The sequence below is a fragment of the Eumetopias jubatus genome, unplaced genomic scaffold (genome assembly GCF_037043125.1).
Source record: "Eumetopias jubatus isolate StellerSeaLion01/CBP00866 unplaced genomic scaffold, mEumJub1_p1.0 scaffold_12, whole genome shotgun sequence".
NCBI lineage: Eukaryota > Metazoa > Chordata > Mammalia > Carnivora > Otariidae > Eumetopias > Eumetopias jubatus.
Genome location: NW_028274818.1, coordinates 48282177 through 48295677, shown reverse-complemented (window position 1 = coordinate 48295677; position 13501 = coordinate 48282177). Strand labels below are relative to the sequence as shown.

At 43.4% G+C, this 13501-nt stretch overlaps 1 protein-coding gene across 6 annotated transcripts in view; it reads left to right on the top strand.

The window, feature by feature from the left end:
- FAM20B (FAM20B glycosaminoglycan xylosylkinase) overlaps positions 1 to 13501 on the top strand; it is a 42324-nt gene that overhangs the window by 15374 nt on the left and 13449 nt on the right. For all 6 annotated transcript variants that reach the window (XM_088016884.1, XM_088016882.1, XM_028096281.2 and 3 more), the window contains 2 exons: positions 4817 to 4903; positions 8127 to 8236. In XM_088016884.1, coding sequence (XP_087873010.1) covers positions 4817 to 4903; positions 8127 to 8236 — 197 coding nt within the window. The remainder of the gene's footprint in view (positions 1 to 4816; positions 4904 to 8126; positions 8237 to 13501) is intronic.

Genomic DNA, 13501 nt, shown 5'->3' with positions numbered 1-13501 from the left:
TATTTTTTGGAGCAGTTACAGGTTTACAGAAAAATCAAGAGGAAAGTATAGAGAGAGCTTCCCCACCTACCCCCAGTGTCCCCATTATTAACATCTAGTAGTGTAGCACATTTGTTACAGTGGTTGAGCCAGTATTAATTTATTAACTCAAGTTCCTTGTTTGCAGTTAGGTTCACACTCTATGTGGTACCTTCTGTGGATTTTGATAAACATACAATGACAAGTATCTACTGTTACAGTATCCTACAGAACAGCTTCCCTGCCCTAAAAATCCCCTTTGTTCCACTTACTCATCCTTCTGTCCCCCCACCAAACCCCTGGCAACAACTGATCTTTTTACAGTCTCCATAGTTTGGCCTTCTGCAGAGTGCTATATAATTGGAATCATACCTTTGTAGCCTTTTCGGATTGGCTTCTCACACTTAGCAATGTGCATTTAAGTTTCCTCCACGTCTTTTTGTGGATTGATGCTCATTTCTTTTTATTACTGAACAATATTGCATTGTCTGGATGTACCACATTTTGTTTATCCATTTACCTACTGAAGGACATCTTGGTCCCAAGCTTCCACATTTTGGCAAATACGAATAAAGCTACTACAAACATTCATGTTTGTATTTTTTTTGTAGATGGAAGTCTTCAGCTCATTTGGTTAAATACCAAGGAGCACGATTGCTGGATCATATGCTAAGAGTATGTTTAATTTTGTAAGAAACTGCCAAACTGTCTTCCAAAGTAGCTGTACTTTTTTACATTTCCACCAGCAATGAAATGAGAGTTCCTGTTATTCCACGTCCTCACTAACATTTTGTGTTGTCAGTGTTTTGGATTTTAGCCATTCTGATATGTGTGTAGTGATGCCTTGTTGTTGTTCTACCTGGTTTAAGGAGAGAACTGAGCATTTTAGCTCCCTCAGTCCAAAATCTGAGAAAGTGAGCTCTGAGTCGTATGTTGTTAGACAGTGATCCCTTGGGGACTTCTCTAAGGCTCTACAGAGATAATTTGTGTGGCAATTTTTAAATCGTTTTCTGTGAGTATATGAATTTGAAATAGGTTAACATGATGGTGATTCAGATTCTTTTGCTAGGAATTAGTTACCAGTGAATTTTCTCAAAGTCGGTAATGTCTGAAATTTTCTATGTACTAAACGTTTTTTTCATTCCTTAATAGAGCTTTTGAGTCTCTTGCTGGGATGGGATAAGAAATATGGGGTAAAGATGTACAGAATTCAACTGTGACAAAAGTAGTTAGCTTAGCCGTCTTCACAACCCTACCATCACTTAGATAATAGACGGCCGGAGAGCAAATCTATTGGGATCCCAGAAAGGGAGGAAGTCTGTATTTGCCTGGAACTGGGAAGCGTGATGTATGGAAGATATGGAAATTAGGAAAGTTAAAAATACAGTATGCTTTTGGAGAATAGAAAAGTCTGATTGGCAGGTGATGTGGAAAAAGTGTGGTTATGTGGGCCTTGCGATATATTTTCCACTGGACACACACCGTTCACCAGGCACCACACTAAGTACTTTTGTCTCTGTCCATGCTTTCAGCCTCCATCACAACTGTGGGCAGTTACACCTCTTATTTCTAGAGTAAGAAACTGAGCCTGAGGGAGAATAACTAACTTGACAGGGTCATCCCGCCGTAAGTGGCATTGGGATCTGAGTCTGAGCGGCTGGTGTTCTGCCACACACGTGTAGTTCTCTTCAGTTTGTTTGCCTTCCTGTGAGTGTGATGACAGGCAGCACCCGTCATCAAAAATCACTAGCTTGGTTTTGAAATGTAGTTCTTGACGTCTTGGTTGGTGGCCTGGGCGAGTAGCAGTGTAAGCAGAAAGAAGGCAGAGTAAAAACAAAAATGAAATTCGTGGACAGAGATGAGCTGTGGGCATTTCGTGTTTAAAGAAGAGGATGTCCCCTGCATAAGCACCGTCTGTACTGGGGGCACTGGGGGTAAGGTGGGCCAGCAGGAGGCGTTAGAAGGCAGGTACTCTGGGTAGTGTGCACTGTCCGTGCTAGTCCAGGCGCTTGGCAGGTAGGCCCAGGGTGTTCAGACCGGGTAGAAGTGGAGGGAGGGGAGGCCTGGCTGGTGACCAGGGGAGGTGGCAGCAGAGGACCGCACAAACTAACCTGGTCACTGTCACTTCATCTCCTGTCTCTTCCCACCACCGCAGCTGTCCCCTTACCTCCCTCTCCCACACCCTGCTGAGGGCCCCTTTCATTCCCCCTCCAAATGCCCATGTGAGCACTGTGTTCCCAGCTTTAAAACGTCCAGGGACCTCCGGTTGCTCACCGGACAAAACCCAGCCTCCACAGCGTCATGGTCCACCCCTGGCAGGCCGGTCCTCCCCTCTACACCCTGCTCTCAATTCCTGCCCCACTGGTCCCCGCACCCCCCCCAGCCCACGTCACTCCCAGCCCTAGGGAACTGTCCTCCCCCCACCCACCAGCTGCAAGGGCCCTGCCGTGGGGGGTCGCGCCCTTGGTCACGGCCCACGCTGACCTGCGCTGGTGACACCCGGCCCTGTTGCAGGCTGCGGGTGGTGGGTGCACGTCTCAGTGCTTGTAGAAATTGACTCTGGCCCCGAGACGCCCAGCAAATTGCTATTCTGACCCTGGGGGCCTCCGAGGCTATTTAGTCCTAGTGTAAGTGCAAATTAATGTCCTTGGTCAGACGCCGATGTCCTTCAGCAGAAGGGTAGGAGTGATTTATTGGCAGTTGGTGTATGAATTTTGCTGCTCTGCCAGTGACAAGATGGATCACTCTCTGCTGAGAGGAGGCTCCACGCCCCTGCTGCTGAGGCGGCGCGTGCACCCTTCTTTACGAGCCGCTTGTGGTTCCCGCGCTTCCGGAGCCCGGATGGCCGTGTCCTCCTGTCAGAGACAGGAGACGCGTGTGGTGGGTGGAATTTATGGGAAGACGGTGATGCTTTTATTTGCACGTTTTGCCTTACATTAGAAAAGTGATTTTTTTTTTTTTCCTCAGTGTAGCTGTCGGCCTTCTGGAAGTAGATGGGCCTTCACAGGCAAAGCCTGCAGTTATGGTGGGAAGGCAACAAGATGGCAGGGTAGGCCTCGGAGTGGGGAGACGTGAGGGAGTGATCCTAGCATGTGCGGGAAGGGACCTTGGGGATGGGCCGGCCGGGCCAGCTGTTCCTTTGACGGGTGAGACGTGCCACAGTTCACACAGCCCACGGGGAGCCAGGGAGTTAGATCTCCTGACTCTGCCGCAGCTCTTTGATTCTTATTCCTTCCCTCTTCTTTCCCTCCCTTCCCCTCCAGGCCACCCCCAATGTCCCTGGATTCCCCAAGGGTTTAACATTCCACCCCGAGCCGCCTTTCGAGGTATTGGAAAGCTCTCGAACATTTCACTGGAAGGAGTGGACCGCACAGTGTACACATGTCCCTGTGGCTCCGCTGGAGCCCTGACAGAGAAAGCGTTCAGGACTGTCCCCCAGCTCTATGGACAGCCTGCAGCTGTGGTGAAGAGAGACGTGCTCGAATATAGTGTCCGCTTTTGCTGCAGTTCTATTTAAAAATGGAGGCTTTATTGGGGAGGCAGCCAGTGGAATCCTAGGTAGCCTGACTAATGCTTTGACACTAGGAATGAGCAAGCGATGTTTGAGGATGCTGACCGTGCTAAGAAGAAACTGGCCTCCAACCAGGGGGTGACGCACGGCTGTCTTCTCTCAGAAGTGTTCCGTCACTTTGCCTTGAAAATGTGTTTTGTGGGTATGGTTTGTTTCACTTTAGACGCCAAGGTCATTTACACTGAAGCTCACAGCCTTTGATAGCACCGTCTCCCACTCCCGCAATCCAGGTGTCCCCAGCGGAGCAGCTGCCTCTTCCCTCCAGCTTCTGTTCATTTCTGTTTTACACTTGCCTGTAAAGCCTAATAGGTCTTTTGATTTGGGGAAATGCAGGCGAACAGTAGAGGTCATAAGTGGATTTAGTATCTCTTTCTTCCCAATTAACCATTAAATGGTATCTGTCTTTATGACTGGTAGAAAGAAATATGCCAGCTTTTATTTTCTTTTGTTTATGTCATGCATGTGATGGAAAAATCATCAGAGTGGAGTTTGAGATGAAAGAGATCTTGGAAATTGCCCCCTAGTCTAGTATGTTATAGATGTAGAATCTAAGACCCAGAGAAGAGAACAGTTTTGCTCAAGGTTACCCAGACAGGTAATGACAGAACTATACACCTGGCTCTCACGCCAGTCCAGTATTTCTGTCGCTGCATCATCATAAATGTAAACAGACAAAAAAAAAAGATGGTTATTCAAACAGCTTTTTTCAAATGCACCTTTGCTTACTCATTAAACGAACACTGAGGCATATCAAGACCGTTTATTTCCAAGAAATTTAAACTTCTCTTATAAGCCTTGCCATAGCCATTCTGGTAACACAAACATTTTAATTGTATGTTTTCCTTCATTTCTTCAGTTCAGTCTAATAAAAACGTTAGCAAACGTTTATTAAGCACGAGCTGTAGGTAGAGATGCAGAGATAGTCCTTGCCCTCCAGAAAATGACCTTTGAGTTTTACTCAAACTCCATGGAAAGAGGGGTAGAAATAACATCTTGCATGTTTTATTCGTAGAGTGACTGCTGCAGCAGATAGAGAAATCTAGTTTCCCTTCTCCACTTCATCTCCACCCCCTTTACCAGTGATTCGTCTGAATCCACACCTCTGCTCAGGTTTGACAGGGAAGGCGTCTGTAGGGCGGAGTCAGGCTTGCTAATGTTCTCTTGTGCTGTCTCGTGCGGTGCCGATGTAACTCACGTCTACATCTGTGCTTCCCATTCACTCTGCAGGTATAACCGAGACTATGTGGTAGAAGGGGAGCCCTATGCTGGTTATGATAGACACAATGCAGAGGTAGCAGCCTTTCACTTGGACAGGTATGTGTCACCACGGAGGGTTACATTTGCTTTGTTTCCTTTTTTAAAAACCTCTTGGAGAGGACTTGTGGACTCCTTCGAAAGGGAGCAACACTCATAACTTTGACTTGGTACCTACGTGAGATAGCTGATGGACGGATCCCACTAAATTTGCATGAGTCCTTAGCGAGAACCTTAGTGGTTCTCGGAATGCCAGAGTAAATATCTTCACTTCAAACTTTTTAAGATCATTTCATTCTGGTATGCCCTCTGCCACCATGAGTGAAGATATTCTTGGTAAATAAAATGGCAGGATGAAAACCAGAGTTGGAACTCAAGTCCCTAAATTGAATTGATCATTAATTGGGCCTGAGAGTACTGTTTTGTTTGTTTGTTTTGCTTTATTTTTGTTTTGAGTAAGTAAGTCACTTACCCCATATGCTAGAAGCATACAGCATGACATATATAATGAATTTTATTGTCCTTCATACAAAATACGCTTGGCTTCGGTAACCAGAATAATTCCAAAAGAAAAATGGATATAAATTCGAAATGTGTAAGCTAACTAGGAAGATTAATATTTTTTCACCGCGGGGCTGGGCTAGCCGGGAGCCTGGTAACAGGAACGTCTGGTAGCCCACTTCCCCGTCTGAGCAACATCTCCATCAGGGCATGTTGACAGACTTTAAAAGAAATATTCACAATATTTGTTAAATGAATATATAAAAACCAGAAGAAAATAAAGGTGAATTTTTGTCGTTTTCTGGATTAGGAAGGATTTTGTAGGCATAAAGGCAATAATTAAAAGATTGCAAAGGAAAAGCTATTCAGTAGACTCAGCTAAATACAATTAACTCCTGTGTCAGGAAACATCAAATGAAGTTTGAAAGCAAACTAGGAGAAAATACTTGAATCTAATGTAATCCAAGCATTAACAACCTTAATATATAAATGTTTATACAAATCTATATATATGCTAAAACTTTAATAGAAAATGATCTAAGGACACAATTGACTGAATAGAAATTATCAATTGCTGATAAATATGGAGGGCAGGGGGGTGGTTCATCCTCACCAGTAACAAGAACAAATCCAGTTGAAACAATGGGATACTATTTTCTTCTGCTGAAAATGGCCAGGATTTAAAAAAAAAAAAAAAAAAAGTAGTATTTTATTGGCAGGAATGCATTGAGATTGTGGCATTGTTAATCAGTTCAGTCTTTTGAAGAACTCTGGCATTATGTATTGGAAACCTGAATGCTCCTACCCTTTGGATGAGTAACTACCTTTTTACTCAAATATCTAAGATATTTCTAGGAAGGTATTTCTAGGAAGTACCCTGGAGAAGTAATGAAATCCAGAGTTACATATATCCAGGATCTTAGCTGTAGAGTTTTCAGTAGTGAAAAACTAGTAGCAGTCTAAATATCGAGTGATAATGGAAAAGGTTAAATAAATGTTTGTTCACAATACCATGAATTTTCACTGCCTCTTTTAGGACCTAGTGGTAGAGAATTAGGTAAATCCTGCTCCTCACTTAAAGGCATGCTAGAATCAGTCTTTCCAAGAGCTCATTTGTTTCCCTGTTGTCTTCATTCCCAAACCCTATTTCCCAACTGACGGACACCAGCAATGCATGAAGATCATTTTCCCCTATCTATACCAATATTTCATAAACCAATATTTCATCCAACACACAAATTTGTGTTAATCTATGTAAAATGGTACCTCATTGTTAGTTATTTGTTTTTCCCCAGTTATTATTGTTAGCAAAATTTAACATCTCCTTATCTTTTCATAGCATAACAGCTATTCGTTAACTTAGAGTGAAATAGTCTTTGTACAGAAATCACTCCCTTTGATGTTAATTAAATATACTAATGTTTTAGTTCATGACTTGTGCTCTGGGGGGTCTTGCATTTAAAAGTCCTTCCCTACCTCAAAGTTGAAAAGTTCTCTAGCCAGGGCCCCTACCTGTTTTGTTAACTGCTACCCCAGCTGAGCTCAAGTGACGTGGCCCCTCAGCACTCCACTGGCTGCTGGTCGTTGGCCTGGCGTGGTCAGTGGGGGAGAAAAAGGACTTCTCCACTCTCTTTGCCATCCACGGCTCCTGATCCTTTTCTGCTCTGGGTTGCTGTTTCTCCATTACATTAGGATTTAACCACCTTCTCTGGCCCCGGGAGGTTCTCTAGATTTTTCTGTTATTTTGACCCATCTGTTGATCTACTTGCTTTTGTGGCTTTTCAAAGATTGAGTGTAAGACAGTCAGGAGCCCTGAATAATGGATTATTTCTTTGTGCAGCTGTTTCGAAAGGTTTTATCATGACATGAGAAAAGGCTTATAATGATGAGTGAAAAGCAGGATACAAAACTGCGCATAATGTAATCTTAATTGTGTGTCTATACACAAGAGTGTGTATGTGTTTATATATATATGAGTAAAGGAAAAAAATGCTCATATGCCAAAATGTCAGTAGTTATTTCTGGGCTGTGGAATTATGGATGATCTTTATTTTCTTCATCATAACTTTTCTGTATGTTCCAAATCCTGCCCCTCCAACTTTTCTTCAGGGAGTGTGTATTTTTTAGCCAGGAAATTTCATTTTTTAAAAAATGATTTTGCTCAACCATAAGGTTGTATTTTTAGACCATTAGAGAGAAGTATCTTCCAATATATCTGTATTTAGTTGTCCTATGGGCTTGTCCTTTTAGATTAATCTATATAGTTTTCTGTCAGTGTGCTTTTATCCAAAGCTTTGAACCTTTGTATGGGTTTAAGCCCATTTTTTTTTTGATGCTTTGTTAAAATTTATTTAAAACTTTTACTATGAAAAATTTCTAACAAATTAGAATAGTTTAATGAATCCATATACCCATTCCCCAGATTTAGCAGTTGCTCACATTTTGCTAGATTTGCCTTATCCTTTTTGCTGAAGTGCATATTAAAATACATTACATACATCTTGATGTTAAACTCATAAATATATGTACCTTTAAAATATATTGACCTGCAGGGGTGCCGGGCTGGCTCAGTCAGTAGAGCATGGGACTCTTGATCTCAGGGTCGTGAGTTCAAGTCCCACATTGGGGGTAGAGATTACTTTAAAAAAATAAAATCTTTAAAATACGTGTAAGTATAAATATACATATATACCTACCAATCAGCAATGTCTTTTCTAAGACTACTTTATAAAATACACCCCCCAAAGATTTTTCTCTTCTGTTCTTCAACCTCCCAAACCAGGATTCTGGGTTTCCGCCGAGCCCCCTTGGTTGTTGGCAGATATGTTAATCTACGGACAGAGATCAAGCCCGTTGCCACGGAGCAGCTCTTGAGCACCTTCCTAACCGTAGGTAAGATTATAGAGGACATTTAAATAGGGGAATAGTTAATAAGTTAAGTGGGACATCATTGAGCAAGCTGGTTTGTGACTTTTAAGAATTGAAGAACTCAAGGGACTACAAAAGTAAATTGGGCCATTTGGGTTTTCAGGCTCTTGGGGGAAATGGATCTAACAGTAGGTGGCCAGAAAGTGAAAATTTTCCCTAACATGCTTGGTTGTGTCTGTGAAGTTCGGAAGTGAGGTCATTTACTGATAGTGTAAGTAGGTGATAAATAACTTTACTTGCTTCCGCCTGATCTTTTTTTTTTTTTAAGGTTTTATTTATTTAAGAGAGAGAGCGAGCATGAGCAGGGGGAAGGGGCAGAAGCAGGCTCCCCACTGAGCAGGGAGACTTATGGCGGGACTCGATCCCAGGACCTTGGGAACATGACCTGAGCCGAAGGCAGCCGCTTAACTGACTGAGCCACCCAGGCACCTCTCCTGCTGCCTGATCTAAACTCTGATTTTGGCCTAAATCCGTTATTGTATGTATATCATTGACTTGGTGGTTTTTTCATATACGTGTACTTTCTTGGGAACTGTCCCCTTAGAATTGAGGGAACTGTAAGGCAGCTCTGAAGGAGGGTTAGAAATGCCCTTGGAGGGTTGGGTTTGGGCCTGGAAGGTCACCACTGTCCTTCTACCGTACAAGGGTCAGCCTGTATACAACCCACTGTGCATGGACTTGACCCTGGTCCCTCTGGCCTCGGTGCTCTGTTGTCTCGCTCTGAGTAAGGCATTTGAGCTAAAATTCTTATTCCTATTCTCCTCATGGGCACAGTGAGAATGGGAAGAAGTCAGAGAGGCCGGGGTCTCTTGTCTCAGCCTCATTGTGGTGACATTCTCAGTGACACAGAGCTCTGCTTTACAATATGACTGTTGAAACAGACATTGCCAGATGGATTTCACCTTGCTTTGCCAGAATGAATGGATTTATATTTGAAATGAGGTGAAATTGAATATTTAAAGGACTTGTGACAGAGTCATCTTTCAGACTTTAAACCTCCAAGGCTAAGGCTAAGGCTGCTCTTACAAATAATCCAAAGCGGACGGTGTCACTGATTTGTTTCATATGTTTTCTAATCACTTTTGCTTGTCCAATTTTATGCTCAGGCAGACATGAATTCCTGATGGATGAGAGGAGGTCAGGAAGAATAGGCCAGAGTCCCAGCTCTCTGGAGACTCACAGAAGGTTAACTCTCGTACATGGTGCCAGGTGTGGGGGACGGAGAGGGCAGGCAAAGGTTTGTAGAGGAGGCTTTTAGCAACTAGACTGATTATTGAAGAATCAATAAGAGCTACCCAGGCAGCAAAGAGGAAAGGGCATGAGGCACAATAACAGGAAGTCATAATGAGAACGAGGGCCTAAAGACCTGAAAGTACACAGGATTGGTACCTTTGGGGAATGAGCTCCTGGATACAGCCTGCAGCGCAGGACAGTGTCTTAGTGGGGGCTGCCGTCACAAGACAATCATGGACGATGTGGCTTGAACAGTAGAGATTTATTCCTCACAATTCTGGAGGTGGGAAGTCCGAATCAGGGTGCCAGCACGCTGGGGTTCTGGTGAGGACCCTCGTCCTGGTGTATAGTCAGCCACTGTCGTGCTGTGTCCTCACACAGCAGAGAGAGAATGAGAGAGGAGTCGTCACTCCTGTCTCTTCTTAGAAGGGCACTAATCCCAGTGTGAGGGCTCCTCCCAAAAGTCCCACCTCCAGATACCACCACACTGGGATTAGGGGTTCAACATCTGAATTTGGGGGTACACAAACATTCGGGCAGATAGAGGGATTGCACGGGAGATAGGCTTTAAATAATGAGCTGACCTTAGCACAATTTTTAAAAATATGTTCTTAGACAACTTGGTATTTTTAGATAACTTGATATAATAACAACTAACTTCTGAGTAACCCTTGCAGCTTGACAAAGCACTTTCACACAGTTACCTTGTTTTGATCCTCTTGACAAAACAGTGCAGTAAGTAAGGGAGATTTACCCACATTTTATACTGAGAAAGAGGCTCAGAAGAGTTCGAGGACTTTCCTGAGTCACATAGCTACTACCTCTTAGCCAGGATTCAGACCTGGATTTTCAGACTCTCACATATTTCATCTGCTTATATTCTTTCAACACAATTTTATTTCACTTCTGTGTGGTAGGCTCTGAACTAGGTGCTGAATATCCAGAAATGAATGACACCTCCCTGCCTTCAAGGAGCTTTGTCTGATGGGGAAACCAGACATGTACAGAGGGTCTATGACAGTGTGGATGGAAAGGGGAGATGCGCTGGTCAAGGTGTTGGTTCCTTGGTGAAGGTGGCGTTTCATACAGGTCTTAAAGGGAAAATAGCAATCCCCCAGGGAGGTACAGTGGGAAAGAACGTCCTAGGTGTTGAGACTCTTAACCTTTTTTGTACTGCAGACTCTTGGCATGCTAGAGAAGCTTGGGGATCTTTCCTCACAATAGTGTTTTTCAATGCATACATTCGAATACATAGACTTACAAATGAAACCAATAATACTGAAATCTGGTTTTGTTATCAAAAATATACTAGCATGTGCTTCATTATTATTTAACACATTAAATAATAGATCTCGCAGTGATCCAGTAACTCATAATTTCAGACTGAGTATAAATGATACTTTGCAGTGTCTGCAACAATGGTTGATATGCTATGAAAAGTCTGTGGTTTCTTCTGGTGAAAAAGTCACAGGTAATGCTTATACCACCATGGTTTGCTTCCTACTATCATAGTTGAAGGAATGCTGAAGTTTAAGATAGAACTTAATGAAAGTAAAGGGGCGCCTGGGTGGCTCAGTCAGCTAAGCATCCAGCTCTTGGTTTCAGCTCAGGTTGTGATCTCAGGGTCGTGGGATTGAGCCCCATGTCAGGCTCCACACTCAGCAAAGTCTCTCTCTCTCCCTCTTGCTCTGCCCCTCTCCCTCAACTCGTACATGCTTTCTCTCAAAAATGAATAAATCTTTAAAAAAAAAGTTAATGAAAATAAGAATGTAATTTTGTTCCCGTCCAGTGCACAGGCTCCAAGTTAACCCCGCTTCAGGCGGAGGACAGCACATAGACAAGGGTGATGAGAAGTGAGAAGCCCGTGGCAAGCTCGGGGGACTGTGTAGTTGAGCCGAAGTGAAGGGAGATGTGGGGCTGGTGAGGGAGGAAGGCGGGTGGTCAGGACGGTGTCACTGACGGGCCTCATGCAGCAGGCTTAGAACGGGACACCTTTTCCTTAGACACTCAGAGGCCATGAAAAGAGCTGGAGCTTGGGAAAATCAGATTGGAGTGTTGGAAAACCGGCCGCAGCAGCATCGTGGAGGCTGCCCTGGGAAGGGGGTGAGGTGAGGGCTGGAAGGACGTGGCGGCTGCTGTACCCCCTGTGGGTGCAGGGCGAGTCACGGCTCGAGCAAGGACAGCGGGGAGGAAGCGTTAAGAGACACTCAGCAATTAGAATGGAACGAATTTGGTGAACATTTGGGCTGAGTGGGACAACTGAGAGAGAAGGAAAAAATTAAGAATGACTCCCCAGTTCCTGGATTGGATGACTCAGTGTATAACAAAGCTGTTAGCTGTCTTAGGAATGTATGAAGAGGAGGAAGATTGTGAATCAAATTTTGGACATTTTGTTTCCTTGTGTGAAATAACAAGGAATACATGTATTGGTCTCTGCCTCCGGGTGCCTGACACAGAGCAGAGCTCGTAAAACCCTGGTAAATTCCTAAGCCATAAGAGCACAAGGAATAGCTTTTGTTCTAATGAGGTGACTCCAAGTGGGCTAGTCACCAGAAAAACAAGCCATAATTGGAAGCTTGGAATTTTCAGCTCCCTACCTCCCATTCTCCAGAGAGGGGAGAGGGGTTGAGAAGAGAGTTAGCAATAGATCATGCCTACGTGAGAAAGCCTCCATAAGAATCCCAATAGTATGGGGTTTGGGAGTTTCCAGGTTGGTGAACCAGGACGCTTCCATGTGTCACTGACCAGGCCCCGAACTCCATGAGAACAGAAGCTCCTGGGTCTGGGACCTTGCCCTGTGTGTCTGTCGGGCTTTTGACATGTATCCTTTGTAATAAACCAGTAATCTAGTGAGTAAACTGGTTTCCTGAGTCCTGTGAGCCTCCCCAGCAACTTTTTTTACCGAGGTATGATTGACATACAACATTTATATTAGTCTCGGGTATGCGTTGTAATGACTTGAAATTTTATATATTGTGAAATGATCACCACAGCATCTGGTTAACACCCATCACTGTACATAGTTACGGAATTTTTTTCTTGTGATGAGAACTCTTAAGATCTATTCACTTAGCAACTTTCATTATAGTATTATTAACTATAGGCGCCATGCTATACTTTCCATCTCCGGACTTACTTATCTTATAACTGGAAGTTTGTGCCTTTTGACCCCTTCATCCATTTCACCCACCTCTGGCAGCTACCAGTCTGTTCTCTGTATCTAAGAACTTGGTTTTGGATTGTTTTTGTTTTTGTTTTTAGATTCTGCGTGTAAGTGAGAACATACGGTATTTGTCTTTCTCTGTCTGACTTGTTTCATTTAGCATAATGCCCTCAAAGTCCATCCATGTTGTTGCAGATGGCAAGATTTCATTCTTTTTTTATAGCTGAATAATATTCCATTGTGTATATATGGCACATCTTCTTCATTCACTCATCAGTGGACACTTAAGTTGTTTCCATATCTTGGTTATTATAAATAATGCTGCGGTGAACATGGAGGTGCAGATATCTTTTCAAGTTAGTATTTTCTTTTCTTTTTTTCAGATACTGAGAAGTAGAACTGCTGGATCATATGGTAGTTCCATTTTTCAGTTGTTTGAGAAACCTCCATAGTGTTTACCATAGTGGCTACGCCAATTCACAGATCTTCTGCTCATTTTTTAATCAGATTGTTTTTTGCTATTGAGTTGTAGAACTTTTTTATATATTTTGGATACTAGCCCCTTTTCATTTTGTCGATGGTTTCTTTGGCTGTGCAGAAGCTTTTTGGTTTGATGTAGTCCTGCTTGTTCATTTTCACTTTTGTTGCTTTTGCTCTTGGTGTCATAGCCAAAAAATCTTCACCTCATCACCCAGACCGATGTCAGGGAACTTACTGCCTGTGTATTATTCTAGGAGTTTTATGGTTTCAGGTCTTACGTTCCAGTCTTCAGTCCACTTTGAGTTAATGTTTGTCTGTGGTGTAAGATAGTGGTCCAGTTTCATTCTTCTGCA